The sequence below is a fragment of the Pleuronectes platessa genome, chromosome 10 (genome assembly GCF_947347685.1).
Source record: "Pleuronectes platessa chromosome 10, fPlePla1.1, whole genome shotgun sequence".
Lineage (NCBI taxonomy): Eukaryota > Metazoa > Chordata > Actinopteri > Pleuronectiformes > Pleuronectidae > Pleuronectes > Pleuronectes platessa.
In genome coordinates, this window is record NC_070635.1 from 126,045 (window position 1) to 142,377 (window position 16,333).

At 45.9% G+C, this 16,333-nt stretch overlaps 1 protein-coding gene across 1 annotated transcript; it reads left to right on the forward strand.

Moving 5' to 3' along the window:
- Positions 1-137: 137 nt before the first annotated feature.
- LOC128449117 (uncharacterized) lies at positions 138-16,307 on the forward strand. Its single transcript, XM_053432156.1, has 13 exons — positions 138-827; positions 2,831-2,963; positions 3,080-3,206; positions 4,365-4,481; positions 4,550-4,664; positions 4,788-4,934; positions 5,624-5,735; positions 9,701-12,225; positions 12,345-12,535; positions 13,358-13,469; positions 13,588-13,644; positions 15,440-15,571; positions 15,646-16,307. The coding sequence occupies exons 1-13, from the start codon at positions 201-203 to the stop codon at positions 15,874-15,876; spliced, it is 4,626 nt and encodes a 1,541-aa protein (XP_053288131.1). The 5' UTR covers positions 138-200; the 3' UTR covers positions 15,877-16,307.
- The last annotated feature ends 26 nt before the right edge of the window (positions 16,308-16,333 follow it).

Sequence of the window (16,333 nt, forward strand, 5' to 3'; positions counted from 1 at the left end):
TAGATTAATCGACTAATCAGTAAAATAGTTGACAGATTAATCGATAGTTAGTGGCAGACCTAGTTAATATACTAGATATGATGATATCATGTAGTCATCATATCATTTAATGAGTGTTGATTCAGCAGCTTCTTATTAACCAGCTATGAGACATTTGATAGTATCTTTGTCTTTTAGGAGACAGTTCTGCTGTCCCAAGCATGGAGTCTTCAAGATACAGTTCTGTCCCTAACATGGAGACAACAAAAGACAGTTCTCTTCCCAACATGGATACAACAAGACACAGTTCTGTCCCAAGCATGGAGCCATCAAGAGACAGTTCTGTCCCTAACATGGAGACAACAAGAGACAGTTCTGTCCCTAACATGGAGACAACAAGAGACAGTTCTGTCCCTAACATGGAGACAACAAAAGACAGTTCTGTCCTCAACCTGGAGACAACAAAAGACAGTTCTCTTCCCAACATGGATACAACAAGACACAGTTCTGTCCCAAGCATGGAGCCATCAAGAGACAGTTCTGTCCCTAACATGGAGACAACAAGAGACAGTTCTGTCCCTAACATGGAGACAACAAGAGACAGTTCTGTCCCTAACATGGAGACAACAAAAGACAGTTCTGTCCTCAACCTGGAGACAACAAAAGACAGTTCTCTTCCCAACATGGATACAACAAGAGACAGTTCTGTCCCCAACATGGATACAACAAGAGACAGTTCTGTCCTCAACCTGGAGACAACAAAAGACAGTCCTGTCCCCAACATGGATACAGCAAGAGACAGTCCTGTCCCCAACATGGAGACAACAGAAGTCAGCCTCAATCAGCAGGTAACCAGAGTCACATCACAGTTGGATTAAGTCAAACTAAAAGACATGGTCCACTGATGTTTGTTTAGTACAGTTTGTACTCTATGTACAGAGGTGTCAAAAGTATTCACATTCATTACTCAAGTAGAAGTATAGATACTACGGTTTAAAAAGACTTCGGTTGAAGTTGAAGTACCAACTCAAGCTTTTTACTTAAGTAAAAGTGTAAAAGTACTGGTTTCGAAACTGCTAGTATAAAAGTAATACTGAGCATTAACATGCGTTTCATGGAGCGGAAGTCATGATAACTAGTTGCCAATAAGCATGGTAACAGTGCAAATAGTCAAATTTCAAAGGAATATTATCAATAACCTTAATTGTAAGAGACCTTGAGGTAGGGCTGCTCTATTAATCGAAATTTAATCGTCATTACGATTATTGGGTCAAACGATCTCCAAACTACTATAATCGAGTTGAAATGATTATTTGCCATATTTTTACGAAAGAGACGCGCATGCACAATTCAGTCCTTCCCCCAAAAGCATTCAGCGGCTCAGCTGATTGGCTGTCACTCTCAAGCAGCTGAGAGCTGAAGGCCGGCGCATGCGTCTGTGGCTTTCCACGCAGCTGTGTCGAAGGACTCGTTTTCATTTATGGTTCTCCAAGGGCTGCGCGTGTTGCAAAGCAATTCACCTCCAGAACACTAGGCGGAGTAACGTTTTTTGTTGAAGACGACCTGAGAGACATCTTCTTCTTCGTCATCGTCTGTTTATTTACATCGCCACTCCGGCTCCTCAGAGCCTCTTTGTGGAGGACACATCCTCCAGTCAGTGACGGGTTATACAAGTGGTCATACTTTCAGATCTCTTCTGCTAAACGCTCTTCTGTTTGGTCAATATTCGTTCTTCCTAATCTTCCGTGGTTTCTGCCGGTATTATGTGGCATGAAATCGGAAATGCGACTCTGGAAAGGATTTAGTTAACGGACCAATCACAGCCTTGCAAGCTGCGTGAGGCTTGCGGAGCTTTGTCGTATAGTGAGAAAAATTGGGCGACGCACGTAAGAAGAGATACGTAAGCAAGTAAAGGCTGAATTATAGTCCTGCGACTGCAGAAGGCCACGCAGCTGCATCGACGGACTCGTTTTGGTTTATACTTCTCTAACGTGCTGCGCGTGTTGCAACGCAATTCACCGCCAGAACACTAGGCGGAGTAACGTTTTTTTTTCAAAGACAAAACACACAAAGAAGAGACGTCTTCTTCTTCGTCGACTGTTTATTTACATCGCCACTCCGGCTCCTCGTAGCCTTTTTCTGGCGGACAAATCGGCCAGTCAGTGACGGGTTATACAAGCGATCATACTACCGGATCTCTTCTGCCAAGTGCTCTTCTATTTGGTCCATATTCTTTCTTCTAAATCTTCCGTGATTTCTGCCGGTATTATGGGACATGAAACCGGAAACTAGACTCCGGACGGGATGTAGTAAGCAGACCAATCACAAGCCTTGCGGGCTGCGTCAGGCTCGCGTCGCTTTGTCGTATAGTTAGAAAACTGGGCGACGCACATCAGCACGTAAGAAGAGACACATCAGCACGTAAGGGGCCCGGAGGCTCTTGCGCTTGCGGGGCCCTGAAGACGCAGAAGCATGCGCCGGCCTTTAGTAGTTTTTTTTTGTGTGTGTTTTTGAGCGATGCCAAACAGAATGAAAACAGGCCAAAATGAAATAGGAGTAACGAGGCGTCTGAAAAATAAATACTCCAGTAAAGTATAGATACCCAACATTTCTACTTAACTAAGGTAACAAAGTATTTTTGTTGGAACCTTCTCCACATTTTACTTCCTGTGTCTCCAGCGAAACATTGATCACGTCTGTCTCATCGTTTTCCCGTCCTCCTCCTGTTCTTCTTCTTTCTCTTCCTCCTTCTCTTCCACCTCCTCCTTTTGGTCTTCCATCTCCTCCTCATCCTCTTCTTCCTCTTCCACCTCCTCCCCCTTCTTTTCCTCCTTCTCTTCCACCTCCTCAGTGCTGCAGCTGTGACACCTCCTCTTCCAGGTGTTGGTGTGTGGACTGTGCTGAGGCTCTGTGTGACGACTGTGTGTCGGCTCATCGTAGAGTCACAGTAACCAGATCACACCGGATCCTCAACCAGCCGCCAGGTCAGACCCCCCCCCCCACCCCCACCCCCCCACAAGCTGCTGATGTCACTTCCTTTATCTGTGGATCGGGGGCGTTCTCTCTCTCACCTGCTCAGCGTCTTTGTTTGTCTCCTCAGGAAACGTCTCGACTCTTCCTACCAAGTTCTGCAGACTCCACCCGTCTGAGCCGCTCAAACTTTTCTGCCGAACATGTTTCCAGTACACCTGTCGAGACTGTCAGCTGATTGGTCACATGAACCACAGGTACACGCCTCCCACGGCCGCTTTAATAAAACAAACGGCTCCTTTGATTGGTCCGGTGAGATGATGAAGGACTTCAGCATCGTTTCTATCGTCTGAACACTGATATGAATACCGACCATTTACCATTAATTATGGAAGAGAAGTGAAGAAGCCTCTGTTTGAATCCCATGATGAGGCTTCTATAATGAGCTGTAGTTTGACACACACTGACCGAGGACACACTCTGTCTCTGAGGACACACACTGACTCTGAGGACACACTCTGTCTCTGAAGACACACACTGACTCTGAGGACACACTCTGTCTCTGAAGACACACACTGACTCTGAGGACACACACTGACTCTGAGGACACACACAGACTCTGAGGACACACACTGACTCTGAGGACACACACAGACTCTGAAGACACAAACTGACTCTGAGGACACACAGACTCTGAGGACACACTGTTTCTGAGGACACTCTGTCTCTGAGGACACACACGGACTCTGAGCATTTGGTGTTTTGGTGACAGGATGAGTCAGGGCCTCTGCAAACAGAGTGATTGAGATGTAGAAGTCACAGTATAGAGTCACTTTGGTGAGTGTTCAAGACCCAGGGGGGGGGGGGGCTGTCACAAGGTAAATCTGGAAACCATCTGTCCCCCAAATAAATATTTATTTCACAGGATGAAGCTACTTAAACGGAAGGATAAGGGTAATACATCTGTCTGGATCTGCCACAGCTACCTCACCCAGTACATCTGAACCTCCCAGTCTTCAGATCCACCTGCAGGTGCATCCTATCACCAAATACCAGACGTGAACTGGACATTTAACTGCACTTGCCTGGTAAAGTAGAGGCCTATGTTTGAGCCCGGCTCAAAGACTGGGACAAGGAGGGAGGGGACAGGAGTTGACAACAGAGACATTTATTTTGACAAACTTAGTTTAGTGTCCAGGTTAGGCTGGAGGGGGTCGTCACTCTTCAAACTAAAAAAGTTAGACTACGGCTTCAACGATGCGCCCGGCTGCTAAAACATTCAAACATGAAAGAGCCAATGTGTGGTAAGTCTGTTTAAAGGTAGAAACACGGTGGACTCTGGAGAGACAAAGCCTCCTTCTGAGCTAACAAGAACACCATGACTCAGATCAGCTGATTGCGTCTCGTCCTCTCAGGTACCTGTTCGTCAGTGATGCTCTGAACCATACCAAGAAGCAGCTGGTGACCTGGACTCAGCCAATCAGAGCGCAGAGAGACACAGCGAGTCGGAGTCTGAAGGACATGCAGACCAGGTACGCTCCTGTCTGTCTGCCGTCTCCATGGGGACAAGCAGCTGTAAATATAGGACGTTGTGTTTCAGGCTGCAGCAAATCAAGGACGGAGAATCTCAGCTGGACGCGGAGCTGAAGACATCCTTCAACCTCTGTGCTCAGCTCCTGAAGAATAGGATGGACAACCTGATGGAGGAGGTCAAGGTAACGTCACATGACCTGCAGACAGCTGATCCCATGACCAGTTGATGGATAGAAAATTAACGGGTAACTATAATCAATGAAGTTTTTGTAATGAAGATTGAATTTGTGTCGGTATGTGAGCAGAGGGAGTTGAGGAGTGAGAGTGACTTGATTCAGAAGCAGATGGAGAAACTGAACCAGCTGCAGAAGAAACAGATTCTGGTGACTGAGAGTTCAGATCAAGCTCAGAACGTCCAGGACCTGCACAGCCTGTTCAGGTGCTGCTCTCAGGTGAGACCTGGCCCTTCATCCACACCAACACACCTGACACCACATGACCATTCACGCACATTGGTCATGTGATGCAAACAGGAAGTCAATGTTCTGTATTTAAATAAAGTCATTTTCTAGTCTTGATGACCCAAAGCTCTTAACAGTTTACTGCTTCATTCCTTCGGGATGTTTCCCCTCATCAATGCTGCTAACTACTTGAATCTGGACGATGTCTCCTTCACTTGACGTCTGTGGACCAGCGACCCAGTAGATTGTCTCCTCAGCAGCTGGTTGCACTATGAATGGGGAACAGCGATGATTAATTTTTTTAACTGTTTCTGACGATTAGTTTTAGTATCGAGGCTGGAAACGCTGAAAGAGTGTGGGCGGAGCCTAACTGTGATCTTTAACGTATCTGCTCCGGTGATCATCAACATGATGTCAGAAACATCTGGAACAAATGCACAGTGCACATTTTTTATCATAACTGAAGAATTTATTGACTCATCTTGACAAAATAGACTTTAAAGCCTTTTATTAAATTCCCTCAGTCTTCACTATGACACGAGTACATTAGTTGGTAGAAGTGAACAACCACTAGTCTGTGATTTTATTTTTGTGTCTGTACTGAATTGTTTGGTCGAAACTTAAACAAAAATTGTAAACAAAACAGAGTTAGTCAACCACTTGTTGTTTTCTTTCTGCAGGTGAAGTGTCATCTGAAGGATCTTCAGGACCAGGACCTGTCTCCTCCTGAGACCATGCAGCTGCTGCAGGTCACCGTCGACCGCCAGTCGCTCGATACGCTTTTAAACTTTGGTGAGCTGTGTTCATCTGATCATTTTATATCTGGAAATAATGAGTAACAGTGGTGACCAAAGCATTCTGATGAACATTCTCATGAACATTTATGTACAGTGGTCATGTGGTGTAAACAGGAAGTAGTTGGTTGCTTAATTACAGAAAATTATCTGAAGGAGAAACAGTGATGGTGAGAACGACACCCAGCTGTACATATAAGAAGCTGATGAATCTAATCACTTAGTTCAACTTCAGGAACGTCTCAAGAACATCAAGGTCTGGACGACCCACAACTTCTAAATTCAGACTGAGTTCATTGTAATTGTCCCTAAATATCTGAGAGAAACACTGTGGGACCAGATAGTCCCCTTGGTGTTAGTTTGTCCTCCAGCTCCACTGTGAGGAACCTGAGTTAGGACCAGGACATGTGACCCACATATAGAACAAGTCTGTAGGACAGCTTCCTTCCACCTGCACAGTATGATGAACATTAGGAACATCGTGTCTCAGAAGGAAGCTGAGAAACTCGCCCACTTGTTCCCTCTAGACTGGACCAGTGTAAGTCTTTATCATCAGGACGTCCCAGTGAGTCTGTGAGAAGCCTCCAGTTGGTCCAAGATGCTGCAGCACGAGAGCTGACAGGAACCAGAAGAGATCATCTCACTGCTCTGGCTCCCTGTGAAACTCTGAATATCAAGATCCTGATCCTCACATAGAAAGATCTGGGATCACAAAACGGGGCCTGAAACGTGCGTACGCCAAAGTTGGGATTTATAAAAACGAACTTGACGGGAAAATGTGCGTATTTCTAAGCAAACTCTGACTCATGCGTACGAACGTTTGGAGACATGAGATGATGAACTGAAGCAGATTATTGATCCACTTCATCATTTACATTAAAACCAACATCTTAGTTTTGCTCGCGCGACATATCTGCTCCACCGAGTCTTTTAATTAAAAAATATATAAAACAACTTACAGCAAATTACGTTCATATTCTATTTAACAGGGGAGTTACAGAGCCGAGTCATTTATAGTTTTTAATAATATCTTCTATAATATCTTCAGTACTTCTTTTCACTGCAGTGAACGTGACCGTGCACAGGAGATCACTTAAGAAATGAAGACACTTCCCAAAAAATGTCCCAGTGGAGGTGAGGATCCACAGATGTGATGGAATCGGCCCAATTCTCTAAATAAATAAATCCTGCCGTGACAGTGGTGCGGGGTTCTGTGGTGTGTGCACGTGAATGAAGGACGAGGAGGGAGCGAAGGTTCAATGATTTCTGATCTCACACATTGTGTTATCCACACATTGTGTTATCCACAGAGTGTCAGTGTATTTTCTTTATTAGTGACATCACTGCTGTCCCATGAAGTCGCTCTTCACCTCACTAACGAACACCTCGATGTCAGGGTCAGAAAGTTTCACTTCCTCTTCTCATCGCTTGATGCCGTGCCTCCGTCAGGACTCACGGTGGAAGCCCATTGGTCAGCGGCATCATTTAATATTCGTGCCGACCATTCATGGTGGACGATGGGCGTGTGGAGGGCGGATTTGGAGGCAGATCCACGGACGAATGTTTCCAAGTGGACTGTGAACATCGCGTTCAGGTGTGCGTACGCACGGATTTATAAATCGGAATTAGCTTTGGCCAACGCCATTTCCGGCTTTTGTGCGTACGCACACTTTTAGTAGGAATCCTACGCCATCCTTTATAAATCCGACCCCTGAACAATCCAACCCTTCATGTATCAACAAGCTCATCACACTGTCCTGTCCTGATGGATCACTGCTCTCCCAAAACACCGGTTCTCTGGTGGTTCTACAGTCTGTAAGAGTAGAACAGGAGGTAGAACCTTCAGCTGCCAGGCTCCTCTCCTGTGGAACCAGCTCCCACTCTGGGTTCTAGAGTCAGACACCATCTCTACATTTAACGTTGAGCTTAAAACATCCCTTAGTTATGCTGTTGTAGGTCTAGACTGTTGGAGAACTCCCATCATGCATTGAGCTCTTCTATTCTCTCTGCACCCTTTTTCTCGCGAGATTAACGCAGAGCTGCCAACGCTCACACTGTCGCCGTGTGACACACTCTTTTGCACGTTTCTGTTTCCCCCCCGACTGATTGATTTTCAAACTAAACGAGATCAGATTTCGCAGTAATGATGTTCGGACCAATCAGATTGTCAGGGCGGGCTTTATACGATGATGGACAGATGATCAACAGTAACGTAATCAACCACGTCATCAAAGTGCGCTTGAAGCTGCCATTGAGTCTGTTTTAGAAGACATCGCCAGCGCATTCATTTTGAAAGAGGAACAGAGAACGTTGAATATCACATCTCATAATATCACGTTGATCCATTCGTATAAAAGCACATACTTACTTGTTGCTCCAACATGTGTCTTTTTTGGTGATGTCTTTATACAACATGTTCTGAGGATCATACAACTCACTGCACTTCTCCACTTCAATTATTAATTTAATAGAGAGAGAGATAGAGAGATAGATAGATAGATATATTACTTTATTCATCCCCGAAGGGAAATTAAATCGTCATAGCAGCCGGTATATTTGAATACAATAAAATACAATACAATAAAAATTAAAAAAATATTGAGGTAGAAAGAATAAAAAAAAGAAGCAGAAGATAAATAGGTAGATAAGGTGCAGTGGCAAGATCATGGTAATAGTACTGATAATATGATGGTAATGTTATTGTTAGACAGTGATATAATGTGATATGATATATAGTAGAGGTATAAATATAAGTATTTGACTATACAATAGATAATATAATATACTATGAGTGTAAGAATATGTAGACAGAGTGTGCAAAGACAGTATTATTGTATAAATGATATATAATATCAATATGGTTTATATTAACACATATCACATATGATGTGGAGTAAGTGTTCCAGTATATGGAGTGGAGTGTTGTACAGGCTACACAGTGAAGGAGACAGGTCTGTTTAGGTCAGTTCAGTGATGGTTGCTCTGACAGAGGTAGAGGAGTTGTGTAGTCTTATACAGTTGGGAGGAACGACTTCCTGTATCGTTCCTTAGAGCAGCGGGTTGAATGAGTCTGTGGCTGAAGCTGCTCCTCAGCTTGTCCAGTGTTTTGTGGAGGGGGGGGGGGGGGGGGGGAGTGTCCATGATTGCCAGTAGTTTTGCCAGCATCATCCATGTTGAAGAACTTCTCCGCTGTTTGCTCCGTTACATGTCAGGTGTCGAGGGTAAATTACCCACTCAAGCCTATGTGGAGAATACGTAGACCCCCCCCCCCCCCCCCCCTCTCTCTCTCTTTTTATCTCTATCACTGCTTGTGTGGCTGTAGTGGATGGGCAGAGGGGGACATTTAATAATGTCATTGGAAAATTAAAACACAAAAAAAAGACTCGACGCCGAAACGATCGCTGCACGTCGCTTCAGCGTCCGGTGTGAACCCGGCGTCAGTAAATAACTCCCAATGAGTCGCTTAACATACGTCACATACTACGTTGCTCTGATTGGTTGTTGGTCTATCCAATTGAGACAAGAGGCATTTTTTTCCTGGTTCGGTTGAAACACGCCCGATAATCACAGCCCAATGGAGCGGTCTCACATTCTGACTAGAACTGTGAGTCTGTGTTGTAATGTGTGTGTGGCCTTGAACATCACAGAACTGATGTGATGTGAACTTGTCACAAAGGGAGATATGTATTATATATAAATATAATAATAATAATGAATATATATTTATTATTATTTATATATAATGTAAATAAAATGTCTGCACCAGACTCAGGATCAGTTCAACCGCTGGAGTCAGACATTTCTATTCAAGTTATTCATAAACACTTTTTTAAATCTTTTAAGTTGTTTGATTGTTCCATTTATTAGTTTCAGAAACAATGAGATGTTAATTTAAGCACATTCCAATATCAACTAGTGGATTGGTTATATCAGCTGCTGACACGTCATTGTTTTATTTTCCAGGTAAACTTGAAGTCGAGAAGATTCCCTTCTCCATCCCACAAACCTCCAATCAGAATCCTCCTCCCACCTCAACCTGTCCCACACCCTCCAGCATGCCCCCATCTCCCCAAACCACTATCACCAGTGTCACTGTTCCCCCCATTTCAGTCAGCGGTTCTTCTGTATTGTTACAGTTGTTGTCCACTCAGTTGAGTCTTCTTCCCGCCTCCGGCCCAAACCTCAACCAGCCCCCCCCTCCTGTGACAACAAGCTGTGCAGTTACCTGCCCTAAGCATGTCCCACCTCTGTCCTCCTCAACTCTAGAGTCAGGGTCTCCTCCGCAGAGAAACACAAAACTAATGATGATGTTGAATCCAGTTTCTTCTCTAGTCAGTCTGAAGCATATCACATCCAGTTCTATCCAGTCGACAGATCAATCTTCGTACCGCACAGTCCTCAAACCATCTCTGGTTCTGAAACAAACAAGTGTTTCTGATCAGAACCAGCCTTCCACCGCACTGCTGCACAATCATTTGGGCCTTGAAAGAAACTCTGCATTGCTTCTGGGCAGAAAGTCGGTCCCAGCAGAGAGCTGTCAGGCCTCGCTCAGTCAGGGACACAAAGTGCTGCCAAAGCACCACAATCTGACAGATGGCAGCTCGGCACCTCCGGCCCAACTAACTCTCCTGTGTGACACAAACAGTAAAAGGTATGAGGTACCTTTTACCTCCTCTGTGAAACACCGGCAGATTCCAGTGGTGAAGGCAGTGGCCGACTCTGCCTGTGATCACACAGAGCAACAGATGTCAACAAGGCCGGAAGAGCCGCCTGAAAACAGACCAACCTCTACCGTGTCGGAAGAACCCAAACCTGCCCAGAGCAAACCCAGCTCCACCCTGTGTGAAGAACCCAAACCTGCCCAGAGCAAACCCACCTCCACCCTGTGTGAAGAACCCAAACCTGCCCAGAGCAAACCCACCTCCACCCTGTGTGAAGAACCCAAACCTGCCCAGAGCAAACCCACCTCCACCCTGTGTGAAGAGCCCAAACCTGCCCAGAGCAAACCCACCTCCACCCTGTGTGAAGAACCCAAACCTGCCCAGAGCAAACCCACCTCCACCCTGTGTGAAGAACCCAAACCTGCCCAGAGCAAACCCACCTCCACCCTGTGTGAAGAGCCCAAACCTGCCCAGAGCAAACCCACCTCCACCCTGTGTGAAGAGCCCAAACCGGCCCAGAGCAAACCCACCTCCACCCTGTGTGAAGAGCCCAAACCTGCCCAGAGCAAACCCAGCTCCACCCTGTGTGAAGAACCCAAACCTGCCCAGAGCAAACCCACCTCCACCCTGTGTGAAGAGCCCAAACCGGCCCAGAGCAAACCCACCTCCACCCTGTGTGAAGAGCCCAAACCGGCCCAGAGCAAACCCAGCTCCACCCTGTTTGAAGAGCCCAAACCTGCCCAGAGCAAACCCACCTCCACCCTGTGTGAAGAGCCCAAACCTGCCCAGAGCAAACCCAGCTCCACCCTGTGTGAAGAACCCAAACCTGCCCAGAGCAAACCCACCTCCACCCTGTGTGAAGAACCCAAACCTGCCCAGAGCAAACCCATCTCCACCCTGTGTGAAGAACCCAAACCTGCCCAGAGCAAACCCACCTCCACCCTGTGTGAAGAACCCAAACCTGCCCAGAGCAAACCCAGCTCCACCCTGTGTGAAGAACCCAAACCTGCCCAGAGCAAACCCACCTCCACCCTGTGTGAAGAACCCAAACCTGCCCAGAGCAAACCCATCTCCACCCTGTGTGAAGAACCCAAACCTGCCCAGAGCAAACCCACCTCCACCCTGTGTGAAGAACCCAAACCTGCCCAGAGCAAACCCAGCTCCACCCTGTGTGAAGAACCCAAACCTGCCCAGAGCAAACCCAGCTCCACCCTGTGTGAAGAACCCAAACCTGCCCAGAGCAAACCCAGCTCCACCCTGTGTGAAGAACCCAAACCTGCCCAGAGCAAACCCAGCTCCACCCTGTGTGAAGAACCCAAACCTGCCCAGAGCAAACCCAGCTCCACCCTGTGTGAAGAACCCAAACCTGCCCAGAGCAAACCCACCTCCACCCTGTGTGAAGAGCCCAAACCTGCCCAGAGCAAACCCACCTCCACCCTGTGTGAAGAACCCAAACCTGCCCAGAGCAAACCCACCTCCACCCTGTGTGAAGAACCCAAACTCGTGGAGGAGAAATCGACTTTCAACAGACCAACCTTCATCGTATCGGAGGAAACAGAACCTGCAGAGAAGAGACCAAACTTTAACAAACCAACATTCATTGATTCTGAACGAACAGACTCTACAGGGAAACGGCCTCAAACAACCGCTGAAGATCTGAGCTCTGTGATTGGACTGCATGACTTCTGTCTGAGCAGATGTCAGCCCAGAGTGTCACTGTTCAGACTGCCATTGTCCCTGCTACCAACTCAACGTTCACTCCCTGGTGTTGTGGCCAGAGATGCTGACGATGAGGTTTCCCTGGAAGAGCTGGATGAGGACTGTCAGGTAGGAAGTCACGTGTCAATCATGATGTTTGAGCCAGTAAACTGGACCAGGCAGCATTAACACATTAACCAGCTGACCTTAAACCACTTAGGTGACACTACTGCTCTCTTGTGTTTCAGTCCCACGTCAGTGACATCTCGGAGGACTTTGGGGATTTCACAGAACCTCTGTCGTCTCCTGAGTCTCCTGTGACACTAGAGATAGTTTACTGCTCAGCATGTGGATCTGATAACAGTTCAATAATCTGCTCATCCTGCGGTCGCGGATATCACAGAGACTGTCATATTCCCCCTGTTGGACCTGACATGTGGTAAGAATCAGTGAAGCTTGTGAGGTTTGGGGATTTCTGCAGTATTTACATATTTACATTTAAGTTGGAAAAAGGGGTTTTCCAAAGTGACTTGCATACATTTCAATAGGAGAGCTGTATCCATCCAATGAGACAAAGAGTAGAAGAACAGGTGAAGAAGTCACAGTCAGGTCATGTAAGGATGTCAGAGGTGAAAGGAGAGGAGCTTCAGGAGTTAATTAAAGACCGAGAGATTGTCTTGCTCTCTGTAGACAGAGTTAACAATAGTGAGTAAGATTGATTCAGGAGGTCATCAATGAAGTGTCTGGATCACCTGTCAGAAAACAGAACTATGGTCTGAACTAGTAGCTGGAGACCTGCTCATCAAACATGACTCGTTTTCTCATGATTAGCTGAGGTGAGAGCAGAAGAGGTGATTCTGATGAGGTTGATGTCATTCATTGGCCGAGGTGATGAAGACTTCAGTCTTTGAAGGTTTAGGTGAAGGTGCCATTCCTTCATTTCTGTATATATGTCCCAGATTGTGTTGAGACCTTGGGTCTTCTGGCAGGAATAGTTGGGTGTCATCCACCTGACATGATGAGGGTTCCCCTGCCCCGGGCCGTCTACTCAAGGACAGTGAAACACCATCAACCTTATTTACTACATAATCTTGTAGCATTGCTCAGTGCAACTAAAAATCTCATAAATGAAGATTATTTGTTCGGAACAGAGAAGTTACTTGTTTTGCTGGATTATGCACTTTAATTCAATTCAATTGTATTTCTATAGCGCCAAATCATAATATACGGTGTCTTTTCATCCCTCCTCTTTGTCTTACAGGACAGAGTGGAACTGTTCACTATGTCAGGACCTGTCGGACCCTTCAGACCCCTACAGATCCAAGAGACCGAAGAGTCCCCAGGGTCCCTGTCTCAGTCTAAAGGACCAGAGGGTCAGAGTTAGCACACACCAATCTAATATTCCCATCAGTTATTGAAGTTGCACCAAAAACGTTTTATTTAGTTTTCTGGTATCAGCTCCAGATGTTTTAAACTGTTGTTTTGTTTCAGAGGTGTGAAAGTGTGCTGCTGCACCTGAAGGTCGAAGGCTGCAGTCGACTCTCTAAGGTCAGTTCATCCACAGTGACACTGTGGACCTTGTGTGTGGTGACTGTGAACCTTAGGTTCATCCACATGAGAGCGCTGTTCACCACTGAAGAGTCTTCAACCAAAGACGCACTGATCTATCACATTTCATTTAGCTAACACGGAGTTGTCAAAGTTAATAGTCAGGTCGTGGATGGGAGAGTCTTTCCCTGGAAGGAAAAGTGGTTCAGTCTTATCAAGGTTGATTGAATTGGTTGATTGGTTGAGGTGAAGACGTCCACTGAGAGCTGTCAGTCAGACAGAGACTCCTGCTGCTTCCTGTGTTTCAGATCGGGGGAAAGAGAGGATCAGTTGGGTGTCATCAGCGTAGCTATGGTAGGAAAAACCATGTGAGTGAATGACAGAGCCGAGAGAGTTGGTGTACAAAGAGAAGAGGAGAGGACCCAGGACAGAACCCTGAGGGACCCCAGTAGTGAGAGGACAAGGTTCAGACACAGATCCTCTCCAAGTTACCAGATAGGTTCGGTCATTGAGGTAGGAAGAGAGCAGGGAGAGAGCAGAGCCTGAGACACCCAGGTCCTGAAGGGAGGAGACAAGGATCTGGTGGTTCACTGGGTCAAATGCAGTTTTTTGGGGGTTCGAAAATGAGGATTGAATTCTAGTTTGGTAAAAAGAGCTTTTGGCTGCAGAAATAGAGGCAGAGAAAGAGAGGAGAGTGAGGAGGTCCTCAGGCTGTTTTCACCGTTTCCTTTGTGATGCTCGATTGTGGCTCGGTCGACTCGAGTCAGAGACGGAGCTGGGGACGACTTGGGCTCCTGGCGTGAAGTAAGAGGACAGACGGTCAAGAGAGGAGGACGGGGGGGTCCAAGTCTCAGTGAGGGCACGGATGTGAAGCGACTGCTGGGTAGCAAAGGCAGAGATGAAGTCCGTCTTGGGAGCTGACTGGCAGTTCCAGAGGCCCCCTGTGATAAGGTGCTGGGTACGTGTGGAACGGGGGGGGGGTGGATGTGCGAGGCCGATGAGCACAGGCACGGAAAGTAAAAACACTTATTCCAATAAAAGGAAACAGAGCAGTGTTATAAACTCCTCCCCTGAAGGACTCTTCATCTGACGCTTCAAACACTTCCTGGTTTTAAACCACAGTCGACGATGATTGGCTACAGCTGTGCTGACCACACCCCCTGCTCATGAGTCAATCAGGCTCCAGGTTTGCAAAGGCCCAGTAATAGAAACTCAGCAGAGTTCAACACAAGAGACACTTAATCTGTTACTTTCACAAAATCTTCTATTTACCAAAACCTGATTAAGGACGAAGTGTATTTACCTCAAAGGTTGAAAGTAAAGTAGAACTTAGTCCTTAACAGAATTGGAATAAAGTCAAACACTTTCACTCTTTAACTCTCAAACACTTGAGTGACACAAAATCCTCTTCTTTTTTTTCATACAATTCAATGTAAATCAAAACCGTGAAAACAAACAATCTAGTTAACCTAAGACCTAACCCTAACCCTAACCCATTCTATCAGAGAAGCGTATTTAAAGAATATACTCAGCCTAAATCCAAGTAGTCCGGTCGGATGAAACCCCAGAAGTTCAATGCACTGCCCGCTTCATTATCTGAACACTGATCCTGGACTCGGCGTATCACACAGTGATCTGGCAGTGTCACATGACGTATTACCTAGACAGTGGTGGAGTTGGCCCAGCATAGTACGCATGTTTTCAGAGTTCAAAGTGCACTGGTCTATCCACTAAGTGCGCTCCAACAGAACATGTGAGTAATTTTCACCACTGATGAGTTGTATCTTGTTTTCAGGTGGGTTGTGTTTGGGTTGGTCTGATGTTGATGTCAGAGCGTCTCGCTCTCCATCGTCCTCCTGCTTATCAAACTCCTGTAGAATTCGTCCGTGACGTCTGGAGTCTATTCAGACAGAACACGTCCTCACAGGTAATAAAGACTGTGTCAGCGACTGTATATGAAGATGATCAGCGACTGTATATAAAGACTTCATTGTTTTTCAGGATGACCTGATGAATCTACGTCAGAGTTTTCGGAACAAATTAATGGAAACCTTCAATTCAGAGCTTCGTCCAGCAAACAGAAAGAAGTTGGAATCAAACCAACGTCATCCAGAGAGTGGCTCCACCAGTGAGTCACTGCTGAAGAAGACGAGGAAGAGGCTGAGGGAGTTTCTGGCCATGAGGGGACACCCAGGACCCAAGAGGACGAAGACGGACAAGATGGATGTTTAACCCAGAAGAAGTCGACCTCTAAACAAGTGTTACTGGTGTTGAACCTAAATAAAGGAACAAACTCAGAAATTGTAGGAACTGAAGTTCATCTGTGTTAAAACTGTTTCTTCTTCCTGCCATTGAGCTGCAGACTCTGAGTGTTAAGAGTTAATTGATTCATTATTGATTTCATATTGAGCGTTATTGATACTTTTGATCTTTAGAGATGGTTTCATTGTGTTCGTTACTTCAGTCTGAGGGTTGTTGGACTGGCTCTAACAAAGATGGTAATTGAACAGATGCACCACTTTATAACCTGTAATCTGTTATAATTCGAATCTGTTATGTGTGAATGTGTTTTTATAGAAATGATCATATGACTGTTCAAGCAGTTTTTTCACTGTGATGCAACAATCAATCACCAATAATAAATATTTCAGTCAGTTGATCTACATGAATGTTTTGAAGCTCTGTTCAA